Consider the following 18,964-nt stretch of genomic DNA (forward strand, 5'->3'; position numbering starts at 1 on the left):
GAAAGTAGTTACTAAAGCATGTTGGAGGTGAGAAGGGAACCTCATTGTTGCCACATAAAGTAAAAAACAAGTGAGAATAAGTAGAAAATAATAAGCCTGTTAAACCCTGTATTTTGGCAGCAATTACTTTATTCTAACTTAATTTACATTAGTGGCTTCTGATACTTCCTATGCAAGGGACCGTTATGAGCCTGCACAAAGTATTGTTGAAAATTGTGGGTAAAAATGATTTTGGTCCAGTAAGAGGAGATAACTGGCCGCCAAGTACTGATGATAGCCAACATTTGAGCAACCTATAAAAGAAGGGAAAAATGTGTGATTTTTTTTTCTGGGACAATATATGTTGTGTGTAGATGATGGAGTGACAAGTTGATGGCTCCCCTTGCTGAAAGCAGTTTAAGACTGTTGCTAGTTGTTAGTGAATAAATTAATACACAAATTCCTCTTTCAAAGATGGTATATATTGAAGCAAATCTTTTTGAAGAATTACCATTTTTCCTGTGTTATGGAAGAAATTTTATATTTGGATATATCAACAAGCCTCATTAGAAAATGGGGTATACTTTTAAACAAAGTCCTGCTTAGTGATCAAGTAACCCAGGGTTGAACAATATTTGCAGCTTTATAGTACTCAAAAAAGAAAAGAAACCTCAAGCCTTTAGATGCCTACTTTTTTGTAGATACCTACAAATCCACAGGAAGGTGGGGATTGCAAGTTGGAGATAAACCATATCAAGCAGTTGGAACAGGATAGAGATACCAATAAAGCAGTGCTTTAGTACTAACGTAGTAAAGAATACATGGTTGTAGTAATGTATTTATGGAATAAAGTATACTAATGCCAGAAAAGGATTGTGCATTCCATTTGCGTAGGTCACATTTAAAGTATATCTAAAGGATCCTGTGTGACAGTTTAAAAAAATCACAGATCTAGTTAATACATGATGCACGAACCTCATAAAGTAAGCAAAAAAAACTTCCCCCCCCCCTTGCGTGAGCCAAATCCTCTTCCATTTGTGGCTCACATGCGCTCCCTCCCAGAAACTGCAGCCCACAGTGGGAGGGTTTCAGCAGGACTAGGTGTGGCCAGGTTCTGAATGGCAAACTACAGGATTATGAATCAGTGCAGATAGCCACACCTCCTGCATCATCTTCTTATCCTTCGGTAATACAAGGAGGCACAGCCTACATGAGAGCTTACACTGCTCTGAATTCAGGAGAAGTAGTGCATAATTTTTGTCAACCCATCACAGGAAGCTGCATTAGGTGACTTCACTAGCAGGATCAAGTTTGCAGGGGTACTGCAAGAGAAAACTGCAAATGCAGATACATTTAGAATTAAGTGCTGCAGCACATTTTTTTTATATTGGGATATATTGGGATGATAGAGTAGTTTTCCTGATTTTGCTAAATGCTGACTGAAAGGATGGGGAGAAACATACAGTATCATCTGCAAACAAGTCTACTTTAAGTTCCTGAGAACTCACTTAAGGCCATATAATATTGGGATAGTTAATGACCAGCGCTGTCCGCAGCCACTGTGAATGTAGACTGGCTGAGGAAGGGAGCTAGGAAGTTTCAAGTAAGCACCAGGATTACAATGTAGGATTTGCAAGGTCTGCGTGAAGGCATCTGAGATTCCAAGCCTAGCCAATGTAGCAAAAGTATATTGCCATCGAAAGCCTTTTCAGTGTCGAGTTGTCAGTGACAAGTGCTAATAGCATTATTTCAGATTTTTGCTTATTAATTAAGTCAACCAGGCTTAGAATCTTGCTGATGTTATCAGAAGCCTGGTGCATTAATATTATTCCCATATGTACTTTATCAACCTATATAGGATGTATATTTATTCACTATATTAGTAAATATTAACATGAATTTGTTTTTTCAGGTGCAAATTTAATAGAAAGATGGGCTAGTAGCACTTTAGGTTAAGTTGGTTCTTGCGAATAGTTTAAATGGATGAGATGGTCGTTTTTTTAGTGGGAGGGGGGCGCATAGTTAGCCAACATAAATACTGTACATTGTATACATTTCTTTGTCTGGAGAATAATATGGCACATAATTGTTTTTGTATTTTAAATAACATTGTAATAAGAAAATAAATTCCACTCATGTATTACATTTTTTCAATGCAAAAGAAATGATGTCCCTTGTTATTCCTGTGTCTCCTGAAATTTTGGAGTGTGTTGGGGAAAAGCAACTCTGTAAAACTACTGTAGTATTATAGGGAAATGTTATAGCTTTTATCTGGGTTGGAGGAGTTGGCTATATTTTAGATATAGCATTTAGACAGGATTTGTCCTTGATAAGCTAACATATTCTCCTTAGATTGGATAACAATTTATTAGGCTTATTAGTACATTTGAAAAAAGTTCATTGGTTCCACCAAACTTCTTTCTTTCTGTGTTAGAAGTGCAGAGAGCTGAAGTCTTGAATGTGCTTGAAAAGATAATGCGAACGATGCTGTTCCTTTGAGTATTTCAAATACAGCTTGTCTTCTGGGTTCCAGAGTTGAGCTTTGGTTAGGAGGTCAATTGAATAAACAGGCCTTTAATGTTACCCTTATGGCCGAACCAAGTGAATGATAGTGAATTATAGTCACTGTTTTGATTTGTAGAGGAGGTTTGAGCATTAATTTACATTTGGGACCAAATATTAGGGTTAAACACTAAATAATAATTTATACAAACACTATTGTGAAGCCTAAAAAAAGTGTGATGGAAGGAAAAGACTATTGCTTGATGCCCTGTTGATTAAAGTACATTGCTGTCTATTTTCTAAAGTTAGTGGTTTAAAAAGCAATCAGTATGGTGCTCCCTCTTTGCATTGTAGTTCAGGGCAGTGATGTGCATATGACTCATAAAAAAAGCATTTAGGTAGAAATGGTTTTAGTTTTTGTAACAATTGGCCATTTAGCTAAAAATACTGCTTAGTGGTGCAATTCATGCAGGTTTTTGGTACACTTGGGTAAAAATGAATTTCAACTAAATTAAATTTGTTACTTGTATTGATGGAATGCAAAACCTGCAGATAGCCAAGTTAATTTTCTACTGTTTGAGAATCACATGCTCCAGAGAACATAATGAGCCGTTTTTTGCTTTATCCTTAATATTGAATTAAAGCATAATTTTCTATGCTAATGCAAAAGAAACAATATAAAAGCATCATGCAATAAAATGTAAATGATCTATCAGCAAGAAAACTGTCTCCCTTCCTAAGTTTTTTTTTGTTGCAGATGGCAAAATTATATTCTAAGAGTCTATGCAGCATTAAGTCTGAGAATTTACTCTGTTTTGGAATAGGTTTGTGACTGAACTTTAAAATGACTTGCTTCTCTAGCAGCAAAGGATTTATTTTCCTTCTGATCTTCTCTGCGATAGGGATGGATCCATTTTATGCACAAGTAGTTACTTTTCAATGTATGAAATATGAAGCCGATTTCTCTAAGCCACCCGATCAGCCCTTGCTCTGAATTGAAAAGAAATCTAGAAGTGGATGATGTATATTTGGCTAAATAGTCTTAGTAAATAATTGTTTCTTTCAATACCTGTGGAGTCAAGTCCTTAAGTTGCAGATCAGAGTAAGATAACCCTGATAATGATTACAGTGTTCAATAGCTCACTGCATAAAAGCACAGTGAAGGGAAATTTACTTTTGGATTGCTTGTGAAATCTATGCTAAGCTCTCAGTAATTGCTCTCACCTCTTACCTGATATGGAAGATGACTGGAATGCAGTTAATGCATAAAGTAGTTTAAATATTTTGTTGGATTTATCATACAGATTAAAGAATTCAAGAATAAGAAACGTAACTAAAAAGTAGTGAAATTGAATTTAAGAATTAGAATAATTAATAAACATTTAGCACTGTTCACAGCTATATATAGTTCCAATTTATAACACAGAGGAGCTCAACATTCTCCCAGAGGAAGAAAAAGAACAGTTTATTTTTTTAATCTAGTACTTATTTATTTTGAATTTAACATTTGCTAGGCAACAGAACTGTAACTTTCCTGCATTCTCCCGGTTTTATGTGCTAGCTTTGCTGTTTTGTGGATTTCAGCATAGTTATGGCCTGATATTGAAGGTAAATATTGGTAACAAAAAAAACAAACACAATACTTTTTCAAATATGTTTTTTTTATTTATTTACATTTTACCTGCATGCACAGTGAACTGGTTAGGGGACCCCGAACCTCAGTTCACCAGGGAAGGGATAACCACGATTTCCCTTGCACATAAGCCCATCTTCATCAGTACTTTTGTAAGTTGATGAAATATGGAAGGTAAATATTATTTTTTTTAAAATATCTTTAAAAAAAAATCTGTAGTGTTTTTAACATTTCTGCTACATTGTAAACAGGTTAGGGGTCCCTTCAATACAGTTTAAAAGGGAAAGGATGATCACCTACATATCTTGTGCATAACCCCTTCCCCCTGTCCGGATCCCCCCTGGGTGCTGAATAGCCCCATCCCTGTTTGCATTAGGAACCAATGTTCTACAATCTTAAAGATCGTGCAGGCATGTCTTGAGTGCTGGGCTGGTTAGATATGGGGAGGGGCATGTTAGGTTTTTTGTAACATGCAGTTTAACTATTTTGGAGAGTTCTTGCTGGCAAATGTACCTGCAGGCTTGAACCATAACTAACACCCAAAGACAAATATATATATATATGTATATATACAGTATATAAGTCATTAGAAGTGAGGGCTGCATTAGTTTTTTCAGAACAAGAACATTTTTAGCAAGTACAATACCTACAAGTAAAATACCTGTTGTTCTTGCCAAGTGCCCGTGTCACTGCCTGTGAGCTGTACTGAAGACAAACATGTTAGTCTACTATTCCTATCAGCCACCATGTAATAAAAATGACCAAAGGTAGTAGTCATGGCTGGTAACAACCAAAGCTTCTTTCAAAAGTATAGTGGAGAAGGAAATGTACCCCCTCAGGGACAGCAACCATATTTTTCACAGGATTACCAGGTAAAAATAAGGAGAACAAAAAACACGAGTGCAGCCACAACATCTAATAACTAATAAACTGCAATATACAATACTGTGCAAACGTTTTAAGCAGATATGAAAAAAATGCTGTAAAGTAGTAATGCTTTCAGAAATAAAAGTGTTAATAGTTTATTTTGATCAATTAACAAAATGGAAAGTAAATGAACTAAAGAGAAATCCAAATCAAATCAATATTTGGTGTGACCTCCCTTTGCCTTGATGTTGAGATCAGGGCTTTGTGGGGGTCAAATCATCACTTGCAGGACTCCTTGTTCTTCTTTACGCTGAAGATAGTTCTTAATGGCATTGGCTGTATGTTTGGGATCACTATTGATCCTCTCCAAATCTCCAACCCCACTGGCAAAAATGCAGCCCCAGACATGCAAGTAACCTCCACCATGCTTCACTGTTGTTGCAGACACTGATTATTGTACTGCTCTCCAGCCCTTCGGCGAACAAACTGCCTCCTGCTACAAAAAGCGTCCCTTTAGGTCAAAAGCGGTTTTAGACCAGGTAGAAAACAGTTATAGTAAATTAGAATCACTTGCAGAATTGAGCGATAGCGATTCGTTGGGAAATTCGTCATCAGACACTGAAAGTGACGACAGCGACGATTCTGCGACCAAACTCAGTGCAAACGTTTTAAGCAGATATGAAAAAAATGCTGTAAAGTAGTAATGCTTTCAGAAATAAAAGTGTTAATAGTTTATTTTGATCAATTAACAAAATGGAAAGTAAATGAACTAAAGAGAAATCCAAATCAAATCAATATTTGGTGTGACCTCCCTTTGCCTTGATGTTGAGATCAGGGCTTTGTGGGGGTCAAATCATCACTTGCAGGACTCCTTGTTCTTCTTTACGCTGAAGATAGTTCTTAATGGCATTGGCTGTATGTTTACAGTTCAGTTACATAGATTCTTCAACACAATTTGACATTTCTCTACATTAAAATCATCACCATCATAGATTATATAACAATCCAGTGATGTCATGACATCTTCTCCCCAGCTGCTAATATTATTAGAGCTTTGCCCAGCATTTTTTTACCAGGTTATTTCAGAATCATGTAAATAGCAGTTTTGTTGGGAAAGTCTCTACCACCCATGGATCATGTACCCTCAACAGTACCCATGTACTGTTGATCAGTCAACCTGTTGCATTATTAAAATATAGGTGCCAAAAATATAATTTAGGTTTAAAATATTCTCATTCCCTATCTCTTAGCAATAGTTGAATCTATGTAACATTTATTCATTTTTCTTCCCATTAGAGACCAATTTGTATTTCTGTGACAAAACTAAGTAGTGCAGCTTTTTTTTTTTGTATTGTAATTTTTATGCTGCGCTATAAAGTAAGCATGACTATTTTTATAGCAGTGATAAGTTAAATATTCATCAGTGATCTCAAGAGAAACTGACGCACAGTAGAATTATTACAGGAAGTTTGAATATTGAGCAGTATATTTTCATAGCCGTAACTTGCCCCAGTTCTTGTTCTGCGCTGATATTAGTTACTTAAAGAGGAACTAAGGTGAATTAAAAAATTGCTAACAGGTAGCTTTTTAAGGCAGAACATACTCTGTCAGGGATATTCACTAAAGGGTGAAGAGTTTGGAGAAGGCAGGAGAAGTGAACAATCTAGGACAACATAGCTGAACTGGAAAGTGAACTGAACTCTAGAATATTTCCATACCAGCTATTTTGTCCTAGATTGTTCACTTCTCCTGCATTCTCCAAACCCTTCACCCTTTTGTGAATAACCCTGTTTGTGTCTCTTTTGCAAAAAATGCTACTATATCCTGCTACCATTTTTTTTAAATTGTTCACTGATCAGCACATGTGCAGTTCAGTGTACAATATTGGCATGCCATTGGTGCCAAAACAATGTAACTTATTTGCGTATGTGCAGGAGATAAGAGGTCCTGGTCTGACAAATCAAGAAGGCCAAGGAATCCAGATTCAGAAGAAGACTGGGAGAAGACGGAAGCACCAATGCCGGAGCAACGAGGTGGACTGCGGACATTGCAATGGTGGAGAGGGGCACTTTGCAAGATAAATGGGCCATAATGTGCAAATATTTTGTGCATACTTGCACATTATGACAACAGCTTTTAGGTCCTCAAAAGTTGCATATGGTTTAGTTTTACTTTAAGTAGTTCCAAGAAATCCTGAATTTACTTTTTGCTACCTAAAACATATTTTCTGTTCACTTTTTATTAGCTCAAATATATTTTTAAATGAATTATATCTTTAAAATCAATCAATCAATCACAGAATGGTAAAAACAATAGAACAAAAAATAAGCACTGTTAACACCACATCCCCAGCTTTATGTAGAGCTAAATTAAGAAAAAGCCCTAAAGCGTATTTCCACTTTTGCAGTCAAGTTTGGGAAAACCAGAATACATGTTTGCTATGTGCTCCCATTCACACAGACAAACAAAATATTTTAAAAAAATCTATTTTTTACATTTTAGATGTTTCTTTTGTGAATGCCTTTGTGCAAATGCCAGGCTACTCTGGATAGTCTGAAAGTGAAAGTAGAGAGACAAACTGAGGGACAGACTGGGCTTGTTCAAATTCACATACAGTGCTGCTAAATCTTTAACCCTTTCTTAGGACAGACAGTGTTCAGATCTAGTTAACAACTGATAATGAAATCTGCCAGCAGAGTATATACAGGGTTAATTTGAGTAAACAATCTCCTACAGTCCCTTTCTTAACATTGCATAGGGGAGAAACTAGGTAGGAGTCCCAGTGGCTGCATCCTCCCTTACTCTTCTGTCTGTTAGCCATTGCAAGGACCAGATCTGTAGTTTACAAAGGCTGCCTCCTCCAAAACAGGCAATCAGTGTTTCAACCAGTTTCAGTCTTAAGCCATGGCTTACAGACGTAACAGGCAGTTACATAGTTAGGTTAAAAAAGACTGAAGTTCAATCTAGTGAGGTAACAGGTCTTGGGTTTGCAAAGGATCCCATTCTATGTTAGTAGTAAACATCTAAGGAGGACCAAGATCATTTTTCTATTGCAGCCTAAAGGGGGAATCTGCAAAGTAAAGTCTATTTTTTGACACACTTAACTCTGCACTGTCTCTCTTGTACTAAAGTAAGAATTTAAATACATCCTCATCATTTTTGGCAATACTACAATAATACGTTTTATCAATTCAACTATGGTCGTCGTTATCATTAGCATAAAATAGTAAAAAAAATGCACAGAGAGTATATACATTTTAGCTACAAATTTACATACGTTTCCTGTAATAAAATGTTTTGGACATGTGAATCTTGTATTGTGGTAATGGTACTTTCTGAGATACATTCTGCAAATGATGTTTGGACTAATCCCTTCCTTGTCCATACAATTGGTTTTACAGGATCAAGGGGGGTTGTGAAAACAAAGAAAAGGCTAGTAAAATATTGAAAGCAATCAGAGTTGTATTTATAGTTTAGGCAAGTGTATAGTAGACTGTGGTACTTCCTACTAAAATGAGGAAGAGGAGGGAGAGGGGAGGTTGGCTTTCATTGTGCTATGCAGACTCAGATCTGCTAAATTCATTGTCAGCCTTAGAATGTAAATACTGTTTAAGCAATGATCGCATAGTATTCAAATAGGCAACCCACTCTCCACAATTGAAAGAGTAAACACCTTAAAAATGTCCACTAGAACAGGCTGCTAGATTAAGCACCCCATACTTTGCTGATTTGTGTCAATATGATCCAGTTTAGATATCCTTCTATTTCAGTGTATTGTTTTTTATTAGACCATAAATTACATTTTAACCCAACATTATCAGTTTATTTAATTTAAATCACCCTGCATGTTTTGCCTTCTCCTAAATTATGGTATTTAGATAATATGGGAGGGAGTTGCCAATCCTAGTAATTTTGGCTTCACTCGCTCCCAATGCCTAGGGGAGTTTTGGCTCATTAAGACCATGCTAGGAAATGTATATTAGAAATATTGATGCTGCTGTGTAGAAAATAATAACTGATGCAATCATAGTACACTTAATTGCTGCAAAAAGCAATTAGAAACAACATTTCTTATCAATGCTAATTACAGACATTTACAACCCTTGCTCACCAATTAGTTGCTTTTAGCAATTGGTTTCTTTGAGAAATCTCTTCGTAAAATTATTTTCATGGTGGAATACAAGAAACCTTTAATGTGAATGCACAGCCAAAACATTTTTTAGTTTTGAATAGAATGTGAGAACCCCTGTCAGGTTTTTATTGCTGTGCGCATCCTCACTTGGGAGATTTACCCTCTCTGTTGGTTCTGGTCTCCAGTTCAGAAAGTGATGGAAAAGATGAGGGGAGATCTTTTACGGAACAAAAGGTACTGCACGTCACTGACCTGCGTGTTTCATAAATTCGCATTACAGTCAGGTGCGCTCATTCACATTTCTGCACGTTCATGTGGTGCATTCGCCGCGTGTCCCCATTGAGTTCCATGGGGTCTAAACATGCAAAAAACGTGTCAAAAAAGTTAATGTAGCATATTTTGTAACATAGGTTCCATGTTTTTTGGTTCTGCGTTTGTGCACACTTTCATGCGCCCAGATGCGGAGCAAAAACATGCATCTTCCTGGCTGCATTAGGAGAGCAATTAGAAACTACAGCAACAAAAGCACATTGTGCGTTTTGCCACATTTCCTTCAACGTGCACCAAAGCTTCCATTTTTGTATGCGTTTGGCGTGCGTTCACGGAACGCGCAGGTGTGAGGCAAAGTGTCTACATAGATGTACTCAGTTGGCAGCTGCATGTCATTGCACAGGGCAAGTTTCTGAAGGCAATAACAGTGAAACTAGCCTTTTCAATGATCATCAGCACAACCGTTTATAGCATCCAACAGAAGCACACGTGACAGGGTGACAACACAAGGGGGGAATTTGGAGACAAGAACAGAGTGTTATAACCCTATAACAGGAACTATCTAAACAAAGACAAAAATGGCAGGATCACCAATTATTATCTTAATAAAAACTATTGCTTTTTATATTAAAAAAAGTACAGAAAATGTTGGAAAAATTCTGTTATGAAACATTTATTATTACCCAATTTCTTGGTAAAATATAAAAGACAGGGTCACGTCAGGTAAATAGACACCAAACATGTCAAGCCTTGTGCCTGCAAAATCGCAAAAAAATACCATATCCTAAATTAGCCATATGCAACGCTTTAAAAGCATTTACTGCTTACCAGTTTACTGTTAGCAATAATTGATGGCCCCAGAATTATTGCTCACACTCGTTTGCAGTGATATGAATCATGTGGCGCAATGGGCGCAATCGTCATTTTCACACATAGGCGCACCCGGTGCATTTTTTAGTTTGCATGTGTGTGTACATGGGGGGGCGGGGGACTTTAAAAAAAAAATGTTTTATGTGCGACAAATTTTTTTGACATTAATTTTTCAAACTTTTTTTGCACTTAACTTTATTGTTATAACATAGGGGGCTAAGAAGCCCCCCTTGTGATATCAAATTTACAGTGAAAGGTCCTCTTTATGGAGACATCAGAGGTCTTTTAGAGATCTGCTTCACCAGCTTTTCTCTGGCTGGAGGAAAGACAACTGACCTTTGGGGAGATCATCGGGAGATCGTGTACTAACTCCCTCCAATCTTTGTTCAGACAGCCGCCATGCCGGTCCCTGGACAGCAGAGCTTGGAATAAGCAGCAGTGGAAGAGGGGGGCCGCATGCAGCAGCACAACATACAAGCATTTGTGTGACTCTACAGGCGCCCAAACACTTGTATGTAAACAAGCATCACAAGTTGTTTAAATTACAGTCGGTTTCCCGCTGGTGCGTGCCATTCTAAAAGCCCCTCCAGCATCTAGGAAGCCACCGTCTGGCTGTCTAGTTACGGTCGGACGAAAGGTGGTTAATACGATTGAAAAATTGCTTTTCAAAATACATTACCATGTTAAAGATTAGTTGAGATTTTAATGATTGGATTTATGTGTACTTTAAAGCTAAACTTCAGGCAGACAGCTTAATACACAGTTGATATATATTTTCATTAAAGGAGAACTATGAGGTGAGTGCTTTTCACTCACCTCATAGTTCTAGCCGACCTGTGACAATGAGACTGTCACAGGTCGGCTCAGTAGATCGGGAGGTGAGCGGACATATACCGGCGTTCGCTCACCTCTCGATCCTGTCACGGCTCTCTGCCATGACAGGGGAGGGGCTTGATTCCCCCCTCCCCGCTCCAATCCCCCAGCGCTGACTGGCGGAACGGACGGGGGAGGGGGCGGGTACAGGTACCTCTAGATAAACAGAGCCAGCTGTCACTCACGCAGCTGGGCTGATTTCAACATCTATGTCGGGATCCGCAGCGGCTGCGGCGTCTCAGTATATTGTATACAACGCTAGTTTGTGTCCTCCCGTTACCCTAAGGAGGACTATGGGGAAAAGCCCTGACCCCATAGTTCTCCTTTAACTATTTTACCCACTTAAAGGACTTGTAATAGTGTTTAGCCAGTTTTTTTATTCAGACTTCCCGACCATACAACACAGCCAGATCCTGCTCTTCCTGAGACCACTCTGCAGACCACACTTCAGGTGATCAAGTTAAACTTGTCCAGGATTTGCTCCAGCCTATAATTTGACAAAAAAGTAGCAGCAGTCCACCAATAAAAAAAACTAGCTTTCTCTCTCTTCCTGCAGTGCAGGGCATTACAGGAAACAAATATCAAGAGACATTCAATCACTTCTGCCAGCTTAATGTAAACATGAAATAAAATACAGAATGTGTTGAAAATTAACCCATTTCTATGTTCTCGAAAGAAAGTATTACACTGTAATTCAGATATTTAAAATATATAAAATGGGCAAAATTATTTTCCAGTTTTCCTTTTTTTTTTTAAAGGAAATCTGCAAATTGTGTTTATGTTTAAAAGTAGTCCTATCATTAGAACAGTATGGTTCTTTTTGTTTTTTTCTATTTACAATATCCTCTAAGCAGAATTTTTTGTTCTGAATATCTCTTGGATGAAACATCTGGAAATGATTAGTTCAGAAAGTAATACCGCACTGACACATCAAACTACTATAAAAGTAATTTTCCAGCTCCACAGGTATTAAGTATTTAATAATAGCCCTATATCTTTCCTCTCACTATACATGAAATGCAAATATGTGGTTATTTTTATACTTCCTATTGCTAGTACTGCTGACCATAGGTGTAATTCATATACACTGTAATGTGAGCTGGTATTGTGCACTGTATGTCAGAAAAAGAATTTAAACTCTTCAAGACCCAAAGACATTCTTGTACCCTCCCAATTTGGAGTATCTGAAAGTTCTTCATATAGTCAAAGATGAATAAAAAAATGGTGCAATTACTTATTTTCCTTGTTACCCACCTGCAAATATTTGTTATCTGATATCTTATATCTATATTGTTATCAGGCCTCATAGCTGACATTTATCCAATGTTTGGTAAAGTAGAAATAAACTCTCCTTTGTTTTTGCATATATCTACATCTAGCAAGCCGTAGATACAGTATATGCATTTAAAAAAATAAAAAGTTCCTAAAAATGTAAAAACGTACCTGTGTCTCTGCCGCTTGCTCCTGTCTGAAGATCTGAAGTTTCATCCTGCATGGCCATTCGAGATGGGGTGGGCGCATGCACAGTAGAGCTCTTTGGTGGGGAGAAGACAAGAGACACAGTGTAAGTGAATGCAGGAGCGTGCACGTCGGGCAGACACCATTGGACAGGAAGTGACAGCAGTCTGCGATGGATCAGAGACCGGCAACAGCGGTGGAAGGATTGCTGAAAACAAGTGGAAGGAAGAAGATGAATGAACAGGCATCATTTAAGGTAAGTCCTTAAAGCAGCATAGGGGCAGGAAAAAATGTGTAACTTTAATGTCACTTTAATAATCAAAGATGCAATAACAAAGTGCTAGCAAAAAAATTATCCTCGACCCTCTTTCAGATATATACATATAAGCACCGGTACTGTTTATTGTACTCTTTTATTTTTGCCTGCATTTATTATTTCATTGTACAAAACACACCATTGCTCATGTTAAAAATTAAGGCCCAGTGTAAGTCTCAGAAATAGATATGAAACCAGATAGACAATGTACTAAATACCTTCATTTTATAGTCTTGCCTATTTTGTTTTTGAGTTGGACCTAGTTAATTCAGTAATCAGCATTCAGTAACAGAGCTGGGCAGACACATTCCCTCTCTTTCTCTTTGATACAAGTCTGTGGGAAGACACTTGTGCTGAGGGTTGTGGCTATTGCTCAGTTATGCCAGCATGCACTGGAATATAAAGGCAAATATCAGTATTTTACTGTGTGAAAAGGGTATTTTAGGTTGCCTACATGCAAACATCAGACAAAATGTGTAAGTATAGTGTTGTAAAGGTGTAAGACTTTGAGTGGGATTTAAAGGGTCAGTTCATTCCAGTTTCACTTTTAGGTGAACTATCACTTTAAAAGTAATTGATATTATTTCCCGTATCTGTGAGTTTTAGAAAAAGGTTACAAAACTTTTGAGGTCCTATCATGGCATTTGATGATGTGTGCAATTTACTGGATAAATAAATGGGAACTATACTCTCTTGAGAAAAATCTACAGCATTCTTAATACATCGCTCCTAAGAGAACATCTATCTAGTGCTCTATTAATGCAGTTTGGCAGTAAATGCTGGCTCTTTACACACAGTAAAATGTGCCCATATGTTTTACTAGCCATTATGTTAAAATAAACCTGCCTCATGAATACTCTATATATTTCCTTTAATTCTGCCCCAGCAACATATCTAAATTACAGATCTATAAGTAATTGGAGAATCTAATAAGAGCACCACGATTCAGATTTATTTCTGATGGAACACTGCAGTATCTCCTCAAGCCTAGGCCCACATCCAGCCTGCTACTAGAGAATAATTAGTAATAACATGTCGTAGATATTTTCGGTGCAGGCCAATGTTCAATCTTCTATTTAATTCTTCCCTTCTTACAAGTAATGGACTCATTTTGAATCAAGATAATTACTTTATTCAATTAGCCTTCCAAGGCTTGGTTTTTGTACCATTATCAGCAGCAAGATAATGCCCTTCAGGGGTGGCACGGCTTTGACCTATTCATTTGAAGCTTTCCAGATAATGCTCTGACTAATGTATGTTATATTTCCTTGATAGCATCTGTCCAGTTCTCTTCTGCTTGATATCCTGTTTAAAATAAATTTAATTGTATCATTATCAAGTCAAATGTAGTAGAAAGCCTCAGGAAAACTTACTTTGTGCTAGTACATACTATGACATACAGTCTTAACTGTAACAACAGATTCAATTATGTTCCACATGGTATTTGTCAAGACATATTGATAAACAAAGATGAGCTTATTAGCTTCACAGAATAGGACTAGACCTGGACTGAGAAAAGAGTGATTGTTAATATTTTTTGCCTGAAAATTACTGTGTGCTAGATAATCTCTTCTACATTGTTAACACAAAAGGATGGATTTACTGATCTACAAGCACTGAAGGGACTTACCAGATTTCCACAGGCAAAAGCAGTTCAACAACTTCTCTGAGACTAGATTTTGGCAACGCAGTTGTGCCATGGTTGAAGAACTTGTGGTCTCAGCACATTGTTCTGTGGCAATAGTTCCTAGCTGTTTGTTTAGGCTATCAGAAGCCTCACAATGGACATCATATGAAGAAGCTCCTGAGCTATTTTGTGCTTAAAGCCCAACTTCAGACTTTGTTGTCACCCCCAAATTGACATTCCTCACACCCTTGTGGCCCCCAGTGGCAGTATTTTTGCTTGTTTTGTTTTAATACATACCTTTTCCAAAGTCTTCAGGCCAGACACATGAATTTGCAGGATCCTCTTACTCTTTGCCTCTTTTTTAGTCTGGGTGGTCCTTACCAATGCAGAGAGTGGCACTGACATGATGTCAGCCCATTCTCTGCACTAGTACACTGCGAATGGATGGTGGTGTGATAATGCACCCTCAAGGTGTGTGACCATGACACCTTGCTTATTGGCTGAGCAACGCTGTGCATCTAGTTGGTTGAGTAATGCGGGTCATCATTCAATCTGAAAGACTGAGTAAATCTTGTGGCAGAGAAAAGTTGCTATGGCTGACAACTCCAGATATAGGTATTGCAGCAAGAACTATTTTTTTTAACAACACCTAGGGGACCTTTTTAAAAAAGTCAAATTAAGCCTAGAGTGGGACTTTACAAAGAGCCTGTGCCCAGGCTATGGACATTTAGGTATGTAAAGCAAGATAATCTGAGCTGCCTGAGAGAATGATTTGAACCACTTTAGCAGTTCTGCTGCAAACTTTAAAATTGAATATATCCACAGTGCCTGCAGCTACAAAGATCAGTGAGGGTTTGTTTTAAAATGGTTTACTGCGTCATAACAATATGTTAAAACTTAAATGTCTATAGCCTGGTCACAGGTTAACTTTAAACATCAAGTCAGATAACCTATGAAGGCATTGTGGCAATTCACTATGAGGTTATCCAACTTTCTAAAAGTGGGTTAATGGACTTTTTTTTTTTTAAAAGAACATTCAATCTATGAACAAGATTCCTATTTATTGCATTTTATCTGTGTTTTAGATTCCTTGAGGTCAGACGTGAAAGGCAGCTCAATTATGTGCTTTACTTAAGCACTTTGCATCACTTACGTGACAAAGACTTCAATCTATCTAAATTGTAGTTCTCTTAACAGCACCCATCCCTGAAAATGACAGGATAGAAAGGAAATCTATAGGTAATACATGGAAAATGACATATGATTATGGATAAAGAATTACATTTCTCTTCCCTACATTTAACAAACCTTAGACTTAAGACAGCACTTCTGGTTCAATATGTAATGATTTATAATCGCTGGCTGCCATTTTCTCACTATCTGTGTTATGTTTTGTAGTGCAGATGAAAGATTTGATGCTTCATTTCACACTAATGTACTGGTGAACTCCTCTGGTCATTGTCAGTATTTACCACCAGGTAAGATGGAAATTTAGATTTTATCATGTTTCTTCTGTTGTCATAAACTTATATGTTTGTATGAGTAGCTTTTTAAACTGCTTTATTGCATAAACACAATTTAGCTTTCCGTATTCTTCAAACCCCTTGTACTTGGGGCTCCACTTCCCTTATCCCCTTGAATATAGAGCAGCATGTCCCTATCCCATTGTTGCTGGCTTTTATTACACCACAGGACCTGCATAGCAAAGCAGCAGAATCACATTTCACCAGAATTTGATAATGCATGTAAAATTTGCATTTGTACCTCTTCTTCATGGTGTAATTTGAAACTGGGGAGATACATTTCTACACAGTTTTGTCAGATGGAGATTGATTTTTACTTTAAATGGAAGACATTAATAGACTGTAGTAAAGTATTAGTGGGAACTGCTGTTTACATGTGACTGTTTAGCCTAAAGAGACACTGTACTTTGCCAATTCTGGTCAAATTGACATCATCTGCAGATAACCCACTCCAAAAGGCAGTCATACTTATCAAGGCTGACCTTTCCCTTGTAACAGTACCTGAACATGAGTGGTTAATTCCCAGCTTTAAAAAATGATCATGTGGGGGAAGGGGGCATGGTATCTTCTCCCGGTTTAAATTGTATTTTCACTTTTGCAGTCACATTTTAGAAAACCCCACTGTATGTGTGTTATGTGTTCCTATTCACACAGTATACCTATAAATACTTAAAAAATATATATATTTGACATGCTGCATTGAAGAGGCAGCAAGGAAGTGTGTCTTGGGAAATAATAAAGCCTGGAGGAGTGGGCTATCTGAAAAAATTGTCACTTAACCTGTTATTTGGCAATGCAACAGTGTCTCAACAAAAGCATATTTCACCGAAAAAAGTGGTCATCATTTTACAACATGCACTTAATACTAAATTCCAAAACATTATTTAACTTACTTAATAAATGTAATAAAACAGTGCAAGGAGAAAACAACAAAATGCTGTGCCCATAGCAATCAGAATACATCTTGGGATATCCTGACTTTACTAAGGTCAATTCTGATTGGCTGATGTGGATCACAGCACTTTGTACTGGGCACTTTGCTCCTTTGTACTGGGCACTTTGCTCCTTAAGAGAAGGTTTAGCATTTCATTAACATAGGTAGGTTTAGCATTTTTGTGTCAAAGGGAACATATCAACATATGGCTTTTAGATGTCACAGCTGAGGTTTTCATTGAGGTCTGCAGATTTCTAGATCTGGGGGGCAGCAGATCTCTGCTGCTCTTGCACAGTATGTTTGCCCCAGTTCACTTATATTAATTTTTTCTTTGTTTGCTGAGAAAACAACAATTGTATATATTTAAAAACAGCAAGGCAGAGGTCTTTGACTGGTTTAGTTTTATGGAAACATGAACATGTAACCAGTATCCAAACTACACAAAATACCACTTCAGCATTAAAATTGGTAATATTTTGGTATTGCTATTATTTTATTACATTTTATGTATAAAATTATATTTATACTATGATGACACATGCTGTAAGAATCTATATGGCATACATATCACATATGAATCCATAAATGAGATATAAATGTTATTTTTTTTAGCTTGTAAAGCATTGAATACCTTCATTTTCAGCCCCATAAGTGATGTTATTTGTAGGCAGAGGAGTAATTCTCCCTTGCAGCCTATTTCACAATATTGGATGTTTTGTATTGCTTCTGCATAATTTCCTCAAGCTCAAGAACACAGAGGATGTTGTTCAATTCCTTGCAAAGATGAGAGTTGATAAACCCAAGGTATCATATTAAGATCTATCTGACTGGCCATATCTGAACTACTGCATGCATAATAACATTGGGGGATAAATAAGGTACTTCTACCACATCTTTAACCATACCCATCAGTATTATAAAGCAGAATAGGCACAGTATATGAATGCGTTGTTGTTCAAAGAAAAAACAATTCTGTAGAATGCATTGAACAAAAAAAACAAATAACTGGAAATTATAAAAATGAGATTAAAACTTTTTTGAGATTTTAGGATTTTTACTTCATTTTTAGATGGCTAATATAATTGAATCTATGCTGTTTTTGGTATTTGCTTTATAAGCTAAGCAAAGGTAGTAGATGGCAAAATCAGTCTTTTATATTTTAGGGATATTCAAGAGCACGTGCTACATAGATGTTCGTTGGTTTCCTTTTGATATTCAGAAGTGCAAACTAAAGTTTGGCTCTTGGACTTATGGAGGATGGTCTTTGGATCTACAATTAAAAGAAGCAGACATATCTGAGTATATTGCAAATGGAGAGTGGGACCTAGTAGGTAGGTGAATTTTGACTCAGCTACAGATAATAGCATTTTGCATTTTGAAACAAACATTTTGATCTTGCATAATATTAGTAAGTGTGAGGCTAAGTGCATATTGCAGTTATACATTCAGACAACTAGATTCTTCAAAATTGGTTGCGTACATATGAACATTTCCCCAAAAGATTGGAGCTATTCTTAGGGAACCTTACATTTGCACAAAAATCTTTGCCTTTTTAAAATTAAAGCATTTATCAATAAATACTTTCATAAAAGAAAATACAAAATATATATATGCGACTTCTTAAATAGGTGATTTTTTTGTATTGTTGGACTTTACACCCTAAAAGTATTTTTCAAAAATGCTAGTGCTCTGTACACTTTTTTTAATCCATGTAGTTTCAGGACACTATTGTTCAAGGGAGAAATGTCAGAATTTCACATTGTATTTGGTTCAAGTGGACTTCTAGTTGAATTCACATACACACATACAGGGAGCGTAGCTAGAAGCGATCATTGGCTGACATCTATATTAGTCCTTTAGCCGATTTTATAAAAAATATCCAGAAAGAGAATAGTCTGTTTCATTCATAGTAAGCAATCAGATTTACCCTTTTATTTTAAAAACTTTCACTGGAAAGAGATCACTGGAACCTAATTGGTG

At 36.9% G+C, this 18,964-nt stretch overlaps 1 protein-coding gene across 1 annotated transcript in view; it reads left to right on the forward strand.

Moving 5' to 3' along the window:
• CHRNA7 (cholinergic receptor nicotinic alpha 7 subunit) overlaps positions 1-18,964 on the forward strand; it is a 140,022-nt gene that overhangs the window by 108,929 nt on the left and 12,129 nt on the right. Inside the window, exons 5-6 of the mRNA XM_018564234.1 lie at positions 15,926-16,005; positions 18,148-18,315. Of these exons, the coding sequence (XP_018419736.1) occupies positions 15,926-16,005; positions 18,148-18,315 (248 nt within the window). The remainder of the gene's footprint in view (positions 1-15,925; positions 16,006-18,147; positions 18,316-18,964) is intronic.

Source organism: Nanorana parkeri, unplaced genomic scaffold (genome assembly GCF_000935625.1).
Source record: "Nanorana parkeri isolate BGI_ZX_2015 unplaced genomic scaffold, ASM93562v1 scaffold739, whole genome shotgun sequence".
NCBI classification, from domain to species: domain Eukaryota; kingdom Metazoa; phylum Chordata; class Amphibia; order Anura; family Dicroglossidae; genus Nanorana; species Nanorana parkeri.